Source organism: Pholis gunnellus, assembly GCF_910591455.1.
Source record: "Pholis gunnellus genome assembly, chromosome: 13".
NCBI lineage: Eukaryota > Metazoa > Chordata > Actinopteri > Perciformes > Pholidae > Pholis > Pholis gunnellus.
In genome coordinates this window covers 13,360,283-13,375,588 of record NC_136540.1, presented here as the reverse complement: position 1 = coordinate 13,375,588, position 15,306 = coordinate 13,360,283, and the positions used below count along the sequence as shown (strand labels likewise).

At 39.5% G+C, this 15,306-nt stretch overlaps 1 protein-coding gene across 1 annotated transcript; it reads right to left on the bottom strand.

Moving 5' to 3' along the window:
* Positions 1 to 480: 480 nt before the first annotated feature.
* On the bottom strand, positions 481 to 9,803 carry LOC306705291 (sodium- and chloride-dependent GABA transporter 2-like). The gene is made up of 14 exons (XM_079172007.1): positions 9,515 to 9,803; positions 9,278 to 9,412; positions 8,809 to 8,949; positions 8,488 to 8,575; positions 7,793 to 7,925; positions 6,403 to 6,537; positions 6,197 to 6,300; positions 5,633 to 5,757; positions 4,723 to 4,835; positions 4,497 to 4,634; positions 3,627 to 3,729; positions 3,348 to 3,448; positions 2,790 to 2,960; positions 481 to 2,004 (listed from the first exon to the last, which is right to left on the bottom strand). Exons 1-14 carry the CDS (start codon positions 9,696 to 9,698, stop codon positions 1,852 to 1,854), a joined length of 1,824 nt encoding a protein of 607 aa, XP_079028133.1. The 5' UTR covers positions 9,699 to 9,803; the 3' UTR covers positions 481 to 1,851.
* Between the last annotated feature and the right edge of the window lie 5,503 nt (positions 9,804 to 15,306).

Here is a 15,306-nt window from a genome sequence, read left to right as displayed (position 1 = left end):
CAGGGGACAAGGCAAGGTTGTCCTCTTGGCCCCTTAGTCTTTTTGCATACATTATGTCTGTACATATTAAAAATGGTAATTTTCAAGGTATAGTGACCTTAGGTAGAACTTGAATGATCCCAGCCAGCAGATAATACAAAATTATATTTATACACATGAGATGATCAACCTGGCAGACGTGAATGGTATCCCTGTGAAGACCACAATTACATACCTAGGTGTTGTCATTGTGTTGTCAAGGTGTTGACAACTTTGCAGTAACTTCAACTTTACCCCTGCATGTAATTGAACAAATTAAAAAAAAAAATATGTTGTTGATAAGAGATCTTTTATTGATTTGTAGAGTTCTATTGTATAAAGCTGAGGGAATATCCACATCTTTCTATGTCTCCTTCTCTTTGGAAATATACAAAAAATAGATAAGATCTTCCCTCATTACACGTGTACAGCATTACACAAGGAGAACGGAGTACGGTGAAGCACATATTATTACACAAAGGCAAATTGTTTTGGTCACTGTAGCTTGTGACTTCAGGGTATCCCATGCATTCCCATATGCTGCAACGATAATGCAAGAGTCGCCGCCTGGTTAGTGTTTCTAATTGTGCAACGACAAGCGCTACAAGATCAACACCATACAATGAAGCCATTGTGCATGTGTTTTAAGTCACTGGTATGTGCTTACATGTGCATGGGATATAAGTATGTACACAGTACAGTGGTAACCTTTCATTTTTCAGCTCTGAACTTGCATACCATACAATAAGGACTAGGGTTGGGTCACAGGTTTGGTGGTTCAACCCCTACCTTCTCCTCTCCATGAAGTGTCCATGAGCAAAACCCCAAATTAAACTCCTGAAATTGTGACACGTTACAGTAGGAAATGCTGACTCACTGTCACGCGGTATTCTGGGGCACTTGAACAAGAACTAAGTCATAGATAATGCTCAATGACAACTGTGCTTTTCCTGCTAAGTCACAAAGGTTAATCAGTGTTTCCCCTACCATGTTATAAAAATACTTCATCACCATTGTAGAAATGAATCGGTTGCATGTACCTTTTATGACATAAAAAGAAAAGATCACATTAACGTAATAATTTTCACCATCTACCATCCTTTTTTAAAATGTGTTTATCCATCGTTTGCATACAGAGGTCAGACGAAATACATAATATAATAACGCTTGAAAGACACATGACAAAAGCACCAGGTTAACCTATAGTCAGTCATGAGTTGAACCTATGCTAGGTGTACAAACCTAGAGTAAAAATATTGTATATCAAGGTGAAATAACCTAAATGTGTTGTTGTAAGGCACTTACCATATAAAAGCATGTGTATAGCACTATATAGGGTGCATACATTCCACGTGATGTTTAGATCCAAATATACTGCAGCACTACACAGGATAAGGTTATTTGAGCATATGTGTAAGCTTTAAATTGTGGATATTATGTTGTACCTCAGAATGAATTGCAGCTGCAAAACCTTGCACAAGCCAAGTCCTGTTCTTTAGAAACAAAATCCATCTTTATAAAATGTGACCATTTCAATATTCCTGCCAAATGATATTGAAAAAAAATTGATATGAAAAACTTACAGGTAGACCAACAACTTTGTTGTGGTGATGAGGCCAGTGATAAGGCCAGTGCTCTCCAGTAATTTTGGATTAAAGTGAAAGATAATAATCTATATTATTCAACTTTACTCCTATTCTTAAACTGAAGAACTAAAGCTATTTGTCAAATTTCTTCTGTCAAAGTTGGTTAAGCGTCTGTCAGCGTCGTTGCTGGCTACAGTACAGAAACAAAGGCAAAAGACATGTTTGGGAATGACTTCACAACGTTGCATTACTCATGATAGACTACTACAGTTTCTGCTCCCTGAGTGAGTTCCCCATTTTGGGTTAGAGGTATGAGTTCTGTGATGGCCGTGGGCTCCATTGTGGGAAAACATTTTCGATCCAGGTTAAGGTCCACAGGCTGGCAGAGCAACAAGAACCGCTGAGGAAAAAAAAAGAAAACAGATTCAAGAGTGAAGTGAAATTCGGTTGAGCTGAGGATAAAACACATAGCATTCTTCATTACTTTGTGCATACTAGGAGGGATTCTTTACACTATTTCTCCTTTATGTCAGTATGATGATAGTGTTCGGTAAAATTTAAAACATTTTAAAACAATTTTGCACATAATTTATCATTTTTTTATAGATTTTGTTTGTATAGTTAAGTTGCGCCTTTGAATGTTATTGTTGATGCATTAATATAAACATAAATCGCTTTAATGTTGCAGCTGATAAAGGTGGTGCTAATTTACTTTATATACTTTATCCGCTGGCTAGCTCGTGAATTTCCCCACAGGACTCAAAGTTTTATCTTAATCTATAATATTAACCTATATCATAATTTATTGTAAAAAAAATGTAGTGGAGTAAAAAGTACAATATTTGCCTCTGAAGTGAAGTTGCAGAAAATGGAAATACTCAAGCGCAAATACCTCAAAATTGTACTTAACTACTTGAAAAGATTTACTTGGTTACAAGCGCCGGATTTTCCCCTTAAGCAGGGAAAGGCGTCCTACATTCAAAAGTAAAAGTTCACGTGTTTTTCTTGTAATATTATCCTCCAGATGTTGTTAACAAACTGTTCTTAAATAATAGGATGTGCCAACAAACACAAAATAACCATAATCTATATCAGAGGTTAAAGGTTTTACCAAACATCAGTGAGAGCAGAATTTGCTAAAAAGTACTTTTACAATTCAGAGTGAAGCACGAGGAGTATATTCACCTGTCGGAGAGTGCCTTTTGCCTGCATTATTTTGTATACCATAAACAGAGGGATGAGGGAGAGGGAGACAGTGGCTATGAACCAACCCAAGATGTTAGCCCAGAGTGGATAAACGTAGGTGTTACTGAACTTCAGCGGGGTGTATTTGACGATAGAGAAGATGAAGGTGCCCTGGGATTAGAGGAGACAAAGTGGATTAGTGTTGAATTTACTAAATCTGTACTAACGTAGCTGTGGAACTCAAAAAGACAAGACACCTACTTAAATGAACTCTAACCTCTAACTTGGGAAGTTCTGCTGGGAGGAATTGCTAATTAAAGTAAAGGTTCAAAAGAGGATAAGGTGAAACGAGCGCTTTACATACAAGATATAGATTCCACATTTCTTATTTATGCGTGTGTGCATTGCCTGAGATTTATCCGCACATAATTCTCGCTGTGGTTGGTTCCTCCCTTTCTCTCATTAACTCGTATCACGTCCTACATCTAATGGAACAGCCGGTTCACAGATACAGCAACATACATGAAACACCCGTGACCGAAAGCACTGAACTCTTACAAAACAGAAGAAGGGAGTGATGTAGCGCCAGCAGTACTTCATCAGAGGGTACGGACGATAACCGATCATGTCGGTGATGTTGCCATAGAAACGGTCAGCACCTTTCGGAAGAAAAAAAAAATACATTAGGTTAATCTCGTCTTCAGGGGAATTTCTCTGCATATCAAATGTCCGTACCGTGTTTTTTTTTGCCCTGCTGACATACGTTGTAAGACAAGTTTCTTATAATCCGAGTTTCGTCAAGAGGATAAAGACTTTGTGTGGTTGGTTGTGACTTACCGTACACCCAGGCAATGCTGATAGACTGGAAGAGGGAGAGGATGAGCAGGGTGGTTCCGCTGCAGACATGATGGTCCAACAGATGGAGCAGGTACATCCCTCCCTGAACACAAGGGCATAGGTAACAACCGCTACAACAGCAGTATTATTGTCAATGAACAAAAAGTGCTTTACATGCTTGTCTTCTTTTGATCCAATTACCACCATGGGGCCAAGTTAATACAGTGAGGCAGTGCTCATTATTATTAAGACACTGTTGTCTTGCATTCACGCTGAGTTTCACAATTGGTGAAAAGTTGTCGTTTTCCAATTCTTTAAAAGTTTCGTTAAAAAAAGATCTATAATAAGTGACAGTATGTAACCTCGATTGAGTTTATACGAAACTAATTCCAATCTTTCTTAAATGTTGTAGCATTGTGACCAGACCAAAAAAAATGCTTATTAGCTTTCTTGCAAAGAGCGAGATGTCCCTTAAATATGAAGCTTGAGCCAGTAGCTAGTTAGCTTAGCTTAGCATAAAGACACTGCCTCCTGACCACGAAATAGTCCAGCACATAATCCAAATACAAAAAACAAATTTATGTTTTTACACATGTGAAATATAATGTGTTGAATTGTGCACTTTAGAGGTGCTGGTGAATATCAGACAGAGCCCTATTTCCAGTTGGTGTTTATATCCTCTTTTCAGTCACTTTGTTATTTGGATTGACTTATATTTGTTAGTTTTTAATCGTTTCATGCACTAACTTTCTCTGCTTTGCTTTTTGTGAGTTTCTAAAGCACATTAATTCATTCATTATCTCAAATAATATGTTAGAAAACATTAGGAAAGGGTTCTGCTAACTGTCTACCTCTGAGTACTGTACAAACCTCCGTGACCAGAGAGAGACCCAGCAAACAGCAGACGCTGCAGATAGCCAGCAGAACCAGCTCACGTCTAAAACCTTGGCGCAGGTAAGTAGGGAACAAATCTGTCAGTGTCGTCATCAGACACTCCAGACCAACAAACTGTAAGGAACCAGTGGGAGAAAGAGAATCAGGGCTTCGTTCGTTCATTCATTCATTCATTATTCACTTAGAGAGGTTCGGCCGGTACCTGACTGTCCAATCCCAGCAGAATAATCATGAGGAAGAAACACACCGACCAAAGCTGAGGCATGGGCATCATGGCTACAGCACGTGGGTAGACAATGAATGCCAACCCTGGACCTACACACACAAACACACAGAATGTAAGAAGATATAACACAAACCTATATTAAAGGCAAAAGAGGGAAATATAATTTGAATGTTTCTCATATGACTGAATTTGAAGACATAGACCAAAGTCTTAGACAAGTCAGGGGATCACACAATTTATTAAAATTCATCCTTAAGGGGACAGGAATGTGTGTACCAAATGCCATGGCAATCATCCAGTATATGTTGAGATATTTCATGCTGCATTCACATAATATTGGCAGACTAGAAAGAACGGCAGTATAAATATATTTTACTACAAATGTCTACGTAGGATAAATATGAGTAGCAGCATGTGAGACCTGTTGATGCAGTTATAGTTCTGAGTGGTTGTCAAAATAACAATATAAATCATGAACTAGTTTATGATTCATAACATAAAGGCCATGATTAATGTCAAAACTGACTCTTACTAATCTTTTTTTTGTTGTCTTTAGCTCTGCTTGCTGGTTAACATTAATCACGCTCACTTGATGTGAGCCGCATGCTTTTAGTTTAATGTAATACAAGAAGAAAAGAAAAATCACACAAGAGAAAAAATATGGCAGAATAAGGTATAAGCCTGTTTGTAAGCTTCTTAGGTTGGAAAGATAAAGGGATAAGGATAAAGAAACATTGCAGGATTTGGCACAATTTCCACATTTCAGCAGGTAGTGACTATGCAGGCTATGTGTCTGGCAATTTATAACACAAGCTCCCCGAAAACGCTGCACGGGAAATGTCTGTCTACTCACTATTTAGTTGAATTTTGCACAGTCAGTACTTGCCTGATTGAGCTACTTCAGAAATATCCACCCCTTGTTCGTTGGTCATGAAACCCAAAACAGAGAAAACGGCGAAGCCTGACACAATGCTGGTGGCACTGTTCAGTAGACACAAGTAGAAACAGTCCCTGAAAGAAAAAGGAATACAGTTAAAAAAATGTGTAAGCATAATCCTCTTATTGTGTTCATTCCTTTTATGGTGTCTGGTTTAAGTGTTCATAAAGCCAACATAAAGAATAAATGATGTCCAGATGATGTGGAACATCTTTAACCAACTTTATTCCATAGTCATTATTACAAGTTCTACACTTATTTTTGGTATAGACCTGAAATAATACCACTTGCTTTTTAGAAGAAGAAATACAATTCACTTGTCATTTTGACTAAAGTTAAGACCAGAGGAAACAAAACTAACTGATATGATTATATTAAAGAAGAACCATCATAACGACGTATTTCTAAATGAATATTTACTTAAAAAATGTAGACTGCCCCTAAAACAAGTGTGGGGAGTGTTGTGTGTTTTACATCTGCTCGTTAAACATGATTCAGGCTCACAGCACTTACTTGTAACAGTCGTTCTTGTAGGTGTTGTAACTCCCAAGAGAGGTTAGGAATCCAAGGCCGATGGCATAGGAGAAGAAGATCTGAGTGCCAGCATCCATCCACACCTGAAAAAGTCAAACCAATAAAAAGTGTTTATGTGCATGATGACTCTCTGTAGGGAAAACACATCAATGGTTCTGCTCCAAAGGTCCTATGTGTGTTCTTACCTGGGGATCTGAAAGGCGGGAGATGTCAGGGTACAGGTAGTAAATGATCCCGTCCATTGCTCCCGGTAGTGTTACACCACGTATCAGCAAAACAAACAGCATAGCAAAGGGGAAAGTGGCTGTAAAGTAAGCTGCCTGTAAGGAAAAAAAGAAACAAAGACACTTATAGCCATCCTACGGTGTAACGGATCAGCAACATCTGGAGGGATTTAGTTATGTTAGACATCTTGGCTTAATAAATGACTTTGGTTATCAAAGTAGTTGCTGATCAATTTTCCACCAATCCACAAATCAATTAATGGACTAATTGTTTCAGCACTCCTGGGGTGTATTAATCTTGAAACAATCACTTCCCAACATATGAATGTAGATGAGCTCAAGCCTAGTTAATTGGGTAATAGGCAGCTAAATCTGGTAGTTTATACTGTAGCATCTGCTTTTGAACCAATACATTATTTAGTAAGAAATGTAAAACTTGGATTATTGCGGTGTACTAGCTGTGTATTAGCTTCAGCCACTGTAATGTTTTAAAGTTTAGATCCATGTGTGTTAGGCAACACTGGTCAGACTTACATGAAATGTGGGGGTCTGAGTTTATTGGATTGTTTTAATGTGAATATTTACTTTGGCCTTAAAGACACACCAAACCCCTGTTACCTAGTATAACATGAGCAATTTCCTAATCCTTGATATTCCCCCAACCAACTCTTTGCCACTTGTATTGCCTAGTCCCAACCACTTTCCCTCTGGAGCATCCCTGGTTCTCATCCCCTCGATCGACGGTTCACATTCAATTCGTTGCTTGGGGTCTGAAAATCTCTCTTAGTCTGACCCCTCACCGGGCACAAATTGACTCTACCAGCAGCTCATTACCCCCCACGACACAGCTCCCAGGCTCACAGGGACGCACAAACCCCTCCACCATAAAAAGGTGGTCATAATAACAACTGAGTGGTGGGAAATAAAAATGCTGATGTAATAACCTGCCTACAATGTCATGAAAATGTTGAACACATACATGTAATATCTTTTTCCATACAACGTACTACATTTTGTGATTATTAACAATGATTTCAGTGGCATTTTTTACAAACATGGATTTGTACATCTTAAATTGCACACTGCAGAGACCTGGTGTCAGTTGATGCCAGGGGGGCTGCAGCTGTGAAAGGCATTGTAACCAACATAACTGTTTATGGTGGGAAGCCATTAAACCAGTGAGGGATAATGTCCTATTGAAATAGATGTGTAGATGTCAGCTTTAACAATAACTTTAAAATAACTTGACATTGACTTTTTAATAATTTGAAATTCATGAAAATAACAAAAACTTAAATTATACCAGTGTATATGGGAGATTTGTACGTTGTTTAGTCTTAAAGGAGCTAACCTTTCCGGTTGACTTGATGCCCTTCCAAATGCAAAAGTAACAGATGACCCAGGCCAGGATGAGACACAAGACCAGCTCCCACCTCAAGCTACCAACATCCTCGATACCACTAGAGATTTTCAAAACCCTGCGCCTGGACAGAGAAGGTGCAAGAGGAGCAGTGTTTGTGAGAGGGAGAGCATAACATGTAATTACAGGTGTAAGGGAAGGATTAGAGGGTGACTGGAAAATGAAGCATCAGCATGAGATGGTGGATGAGTGACAGAAAGGAACAGGAGAGAAAACCAGAGGTGGCCTGGGGTGGAGGTAAAAAACTAAAATCGGAGCAAAAAAATGGCATGTATATGGTCGGAAAAATACAATAAAGTGCCCACTAAAGGACCTCTTTCAAGTTGAGAAGTATGATAAAGTGCACTATTAGATGCCTCAATGGTAGCTAAAACGTGCCCTTCCACAAAACGTGATGTAGCGCCTTTCATAGATGCCCCGTAATGGCAAAAATATCTTTCTGCAAGCTTGTGCCCCCCATGCAGCTGCTTTGTTTTTGCCACCCCTGTCCCTCCAGACCAGTGGCAGACTCAGGCTGTCTGACTGTTGAGAAAAGAGAAAGGGAGCGGAGAAGAAAGAAACGGAAGGAATTTGAAAGAAATAATTTGCATTGAATTCAACTTATTTGAGTTTGACTACATGCTTACTCCCAGAACTCCACAACAGGAAGAGTGGCATTCTGTCTAGACGTCGTGCTGAGGCTCAGATTTGGATGGTTGATGTCCAGACATGAGGCTAGTATTAGAAAATAAAAGGCTTGGAATAAAAAAAATGCTTACTTTCAAAGTGAAAAGTAGACTTTAAACATGGCTTGTTGTTGTACATAACGAAATGAGTAATCAAATCCGTACTTTCAACATCTCCGCAAAGAGGAAAGTCTTCATACTAATTTTTGGGGTAATTTTCTAAACTATATTTGTCACCTACAGGTGTCTGAAGCCCTCGCCAAAAGCTGGAGGTCAGCCTACCTGTGTTCCAGTCGTGTCCACATGTGGCCCAAGGCAAATCCGGGCTGAAGGATGAGAACAGGTAAAAGAATGCCCATGCAATGATGATAATATATGAAGTGGCACTGAATATGATGATCAATTGACTGGCATAGCCCATGCCTGAAAAAAACAAAACACAAGTGAGTTTGGCGCACAGATAATATTCTGTTTTTACACTCAACGCCGTCTTTTGGGTAGCCTACAAAGTGACCTGTGCAAAACGAAAATAAAAAAAAGAAAGAAAATAAACATTATGCTATTATATAAAAGACAAAGCACAATTTATCGTATTTGCTCCAAGACAATCGGGTGACAAAGGATATGGTCAAAAAGACTTCGTGCGTAATTACGCGCGCCGTTTACATCCGTGTCCGCTTAACAATATAACAAGCCACTTGACAAATAGGACGACAATGTTTTCAAAGGAGAAAAAACCCATTGTATTTACCTTGAAAAAGCGGACAAATCCTTCTCCAGCACGTTACACTCCCCTGGCTTGTGTATTGTCCTAAGGAAGTCTCAAGGAAGAATAAGGGGATTCCGCATGTAACCATGAACAAGATGTACGGTATGAAGAACACACCTGCAAAAAATATTGTTTACTTCCTAATGCACCGAGAAATATGTATGTATATGTGTGTCTATAGATACATATATTTAGCAACAGCTGCTTAAAATAACTCGCCTCCGCCGTTTCTGTAGCACAGGTAGGGGAACCGCCATACATTGCCAGGTCCGATTATTGCGCCCATCACGGTCAGGATGAACTCTGCTTTATTCCCCCAATGACCCCGATCCTCCATCACTTTATGCGTCTGTGGGTGTCCGTTTGGCACCGCAACGGTGCAGGTGCCATTCTTTCCCTTCATGGCCGTCTTTTACCCCTTTCACTCCCTACGTTTCGTAGAATCACTCTGCAGTGCCAACTTTGCCTTGTACCCAAGACTTAAGTATTTAGGTATTTAAGTGCCTAATTGTACCTCTCCCCACTGTCAGACAAAACTGCACCGCGTGAATGAACATGAAGTGGGAATGTCATTGGCTGACACGGAGATTCCACAGTACAGTCATAAAGAAGGTGCCGCTGTTGCGTTGTCTTTTCACAGTATTTAAAGTATATACGTTGCAGATACGTAGATGGGCATTAGGGGAGGGTGTCAAAGGAAGCTTGGAAACGTATGGATCCCTATTCAAACGTCATCGGTGTGTTGTTTGCCTTTCTTGGTTAATCAACTCAGAAAACACTACGAATGATCCAGTTCAGTATAATAACAATGTGATGAGAAGCACGCTTTAAGGATGAATGAATGACGCCTGCACCATAATATTCTACTCGTATAAATGAATCTTTGATTGTTGTATCCGGAGAAATCAGCCGCTGAACGAGAAAACGATGCTGGAACTGACCGTTAGGTAGCACTATCTCTCACTCAGTTTATCCTGCAACACATGTTATTGCACAGCTCATAGAGCACATATAAACAGTTGTTCGTCTTTTTCAGATTCACTTTTATTTTATTTTTTTACAAATGACACATAATCATTTCAATTCAATTAAACCTTTTTCTGTAACACAAAACAAGTAGTAATGCGAATACATTGCAACTCCAAAGAAATATACGAAATTGTATATTTTGAGGTTAATTCTGAAAGTTATTCGTTAAACTATATCTTTCCAACATTACATACAAAAACGTCCACAATAGTGAACTACTGTACCTAAACTACCATCATAGCAAATATATTAACTGATTTATTTTCAAAACAATACGTAATCAATGCCATCTGAAAAAAACATCAACATATTATTATTATTTTAGGAAAGTTACAGATAATTTGGATATTGTGCACAATGTGGATAGACAGCACATGAGTAAATGTTTGTTTCCTTCAAAATGACTGCGGAAGTGCCCTATACCCCCTGATAGTAATATTCAATTGATACTTTAAATTAGGACCCATGGCAAACATGTACTCAATAAATAGTTCCATCTTTTTAAACTGCATAGTGGAATTGGGGGCTTTGGACTGGGGTTCCCCAGGATCCCAATATATTGGTATTTTTAAAAGCACTCATTAAAACAGAGACGAAAAACAATGATATAAAGTAATTGGGAACAAATTGGTTGGCAAAGTAATAAACATTTAAATGATCTTCTAGACCGACAGATGTCTGAGAGTACTACTTTATATATTTTTGAGTTTTCTTTCATGCTTTTAGCCTGTAGAAAGCCGTCTTTACACGTATGTTATTTCTAATGAAGGGTTTGCAAAAAAAGTTCAACCTGACAACTGAAAGAGCAGTAAGACACAAAGATCCCTTAACACGCCTGTTAAGATATTAACAGGCGTGTTGCTTTACCAAAGCCATTCTTCAAACTTCACAATAGAGAAGCGTATAGTCTAGGGTTAGCACAATTTGAACTTCAATCTTAAACTATATAGGGCCCAAAGACAAATGGATTAAAAAAAAAGATTTAGAGCTCAGCTGCACTTTTGTGGTTCAGTAAGGATCGAGAGTCAATTACACTTTTGTGGACTGGAAAACCAATTCAAAAAAGTTCCAACAGTATTCTCCCCTGTCACACAACACTGTGGGGTCATCGATTAAAGGGGAGTCTACATAGTTTCATTCTTCTTTTGGTGCTGTTTCAAATGTAAAAATTACATTTAGTTTTGAATGTGTCATTTAAAAAAAACAAAAAAACAACTAAAGTAGCCATTATTGAAGGACAGAGCAAAAATATATAAGGTGATTCCAAACTTTTGTGAATTATTTCACTAAAACTACATCTGACAACTATACCCTTTATAATGAAATGAAAATTAAAGAAAGTGTTGCAAATATTAAATAAAACATTACAAACGTTGCAGAGACGTTCTCCAAAAGAAAAAAGAACCGACAACACAACATATTCCGTTGCAGGAAAATGTCAATGTAGTAATAGACACGTTGCAATGTTTCCCTTTAACATACGCAGAACCCCAGAAGAAACGTTCTGGAGACTAAATGCGCGTTTCCTGTCAAGATAGGTGGGTCTGTGTGTGCTGTGTGCTGACGGACTGCGGCGGCACAGGAGCCGGCTGAGCTGGAAACCAGTGAGCTCATTCAGGCTACTTATGGAAGAGGGCGGGGCTCCCAGCATCATCACCACCGGCCATCGCTGCTTCATTGTACGGGGGTTGCTGCTGATGCTGCGACCGTAGCGAAAAGGACGGGGTTTTTTTTCTCCCTTTAAAAAAAAGAAGAAAAAAAGCATGCCATGGACACGGTTTCACGACGATTAGGACTCAACGCGCGACGAGAATCGATTTCGAGGTACGGTAAGGAGAGATGTTTGTAAATACGGCCGTCGGTAGGTTTAACATCGTCTGCACTGGGAGTTACTGGGACTAGCAGGCCTGGTGGTTGGTCATCTCAGCAGCTGTGCGAGATGCATATTGGGCTCGGGTTTTTTATTCCGCTGGAACCCAAAAATGTAACACTGCAGCTACACATGCCATCATCGTGTAAAATAGCACAGACAAGAAAAACGAGCCCCCCCCCACCCCCCCCTTTTTTTTTTTTGAGCGTGTAGCATCGACTCAGCCTGCATATCGGAAGTGGCAGAGCTTGGCCTGCACGAGCAAGCCCTCCGAAGATGACGAGGATAGAGCTTCTGTGGGCTTTTTAAACATTATTATTTTCATCGCCGTGCAGGGGCCATCGTGCACACGACGGATGCTCACGCTGCATCGAGCATCATCTCCATGTTTGTATTTTCTGCGGCTGGTGGGGCTTATGGTAGCCGTGGGCCTGGCTACTTGTTGTGCGGTGAATGCTCCCAGCTGTTGGTGATTGCGCTCCAGGTAAAGCCCGGTGCGCATTGTGCTTCTCTACATCAGGCCTGCGCGCGGTATGGTTTGCAGGAGGTGCATCTTGTTTCTGCTTGACAGGTCATCACACATGCCATGTTTTTTTTGGTTGAAAGAATGCTGCAGTGATGCATGCTAGTCCACAGTGGTGAGCTGGCAGGGGCCTCCAGACTGAGACACAAGGGTCTGCAGCCTGCAACTGCCTGAGGGTGTTACACTAGCCTGATTTATCACACATCACCCCTGCTGGGAAGGCATTTGTCCCACTACTGTTTTAGGGTCAGCACAGATGCAGGCTAAAGGGACTGCCCTCAAGTTAATAGTTCATAGATTAACTTACATAAGAGGGGGCCGTTCAATAGCACACATCGATGGAACAATGTGAAACAAGAGGATACAATTTAAAAAAATGACCGGGATAAAGTTAGATGGATCATTTTGAATGGGAACGTGAGCTCAATTGTCACAATAGTGACCCTGATTCAGTCGGGCAGTATGATTCTCATATAGCAATGATGTTTCTCTTCCCTTTCGTTGGAGATGTCGTGTTAATGTTGCTCCACAAATTTGTCACAGTTCGATTAGATCTTGAACTATGGCGTTCATCTTTTAGTGGTCCTCTGTGATGGCCAGATGAGCACATGTGTCAGTGTTGTGTTTATTCTGTATCTACCGGCTATCAAGTGTTTGCATTGCTATATATTGTCATACAATTCCAGAAATGCCACTTCATGTGTTACTGCTTATCTACCATCAGTGGACAATCTCCCTCATGTAATCGGTTGTTACATGATTTACATTTGCACTTTACTGCACTCCTTCCTTAGAGCCTTGTTCGTACGCTGTGTTGATATTTTGACCTGAGACGGATGGATTAGAAGTCGTTTGTTGCCTGTGTGTGAACAAGTAGGAGAGTTCTGTTTGATGACGCTTTGAACCAACTTATGTCACAACCAGACCCCAGACTGATTAAACTTAAGTTGCTCATTGACATTGGGGCTGTGTCGGGGCCAGCCAGACTTACTTTTGCACACTCATCTTGCGTAACCTGGATTAGTAAAAAAAAAAAAAGTTTCACAGAAATGTAAGATTTTGTTAGCTGGAAAAAACAAACAGTAAAATAGATGAAGTCCCTTCAGGTTGAGCAGTTATGGACAGATCTTTCTGGTATATAAGGGAAAGTTTGGTTTACTGCCCCACATGTAAATTCATGTTCATTATTCAGTGTTAATATGATCATATCTTATATCTTTTGATAACGGTTTTGATAGAGTCAAAGTTTAGTATAAAACAAAATTGTTATTTTTGCATCATGCAGAGTCATTTACTGTAGGATTTATTAGACTGTCTGAGTTTCCAGTTTTTATGTAATATATCAAATCATAACCAGATTACATATAAGAGATGCTTTGCCTTTGGACTTTTTTTCCTCAACATCTTCCCAACCATCACTCTTCTAAAAAAATAAAAGCTCTGCAGCCACATTTGTTGAATTTAAAATGAGTTTAAATTAATGATAGTTTGTCTTTGATAAACATGATCTCATTATTGAGAGTTTGTCGAGTGAGTCATTGACGTTAATCTTATAAACAATCAAAAATACTGTATGGAAGATGCATCGTTTCTCTTTTTTTTTTATCCTGCTGATCAATTCTGACCAACATTTTGTCAACTGCTTCACTAAAGAGCTACTTGTCTTGCCTGGCGGTGTGTATCCTCAACACAGTTCTAGAAGGCTTATGGAAGCTCCAAATATGATCCCCAAAAGCAGCCAAAGCTTATCCTAAACCTTTGATACTTACCCTAACCCAAGGAAACGTATGGCTTGTACAATAGTTTGAGTGGATAGTGGATGACAGATGGCAGGTCCTGATATAAAAAAATGTTGTCTCTTGGTTGAAAGGATTATTTTGGGAATGAAAAACTACAGAAATGAATAGCCTCTTGTTTATGGGCAGAAATAAAGATGTCCACTTTTGTAAAATCTAAACCTTCTGCTGAAAGTGACCATTTCATGGCAGAACATGGTAGCTGCCTCTTTCCTTTTTGTATGACAAAATAAATTGAATGGTAGCGAATGAGCCCGATTTGGCAAAACTGATATGATATTGCTAAATGTAGCTATGGCATGAAGTCCAAATTATCATAAAAATGATTAAAAGTCTTTCAAAAAGAGCTAACGTTTGTCATTAAAACCCAACAAAAAAGCCTCCATGGCTTCTACCGTAAGAGGTCCATCAGACTAAAGCCGACAAGCAGCAGCACGGCTTGCTTTTCTCAGAGTGCCCTGCTTCACTCTGTCTGGAAAATCCAGCGCCAACACCCAAAATCAATGACTAAGGAGTCAAAAGTGGGTCATGATGCCAGTTCTGTTTGATGTGGAAGATAATCATCATTCAACTCTGCAGTTCCATTGTGCTTTTGTCTTTCATTTCTTTGGACTGCAATTTCACCGTATCACTGCTCTAATCAACCTACTTTCTAGCAGCAGTACGTAGCTGTTTTCAGTGATAAAAGCTCTGATGACACCCAATGGCAGATGGACAGAATTAGCGACTAGCTGCTGAGGAATGTCAAATATCTAGCAGCTTAAGACTCAATAATTTATTCTCAGAAGTTAAT

Coding starts and splice junctions, on each gene's coding strand:
- LOC306705291 (XM_079172007.1), bottom strand. CDS start 9,698: ATGAAGGGAAAGAATGGCACCTGCACCGTTGCGGTGCCAAACGGACAC. Junction 3,449..3,626: donor CAGCATTGCCTGGGTGTACG/GTAAGTCACAAC, acceptor TTCTTCCGAAAG/GTGCTGACCGTTTCTATGGC. Junction 2,005..2,789: donor CAAAAGGCACTCTCCGACAG/GTGAATATACTC, acceptor TTTTTTCCTCAG/CGGTTCTTGTTGCTCTGCCA.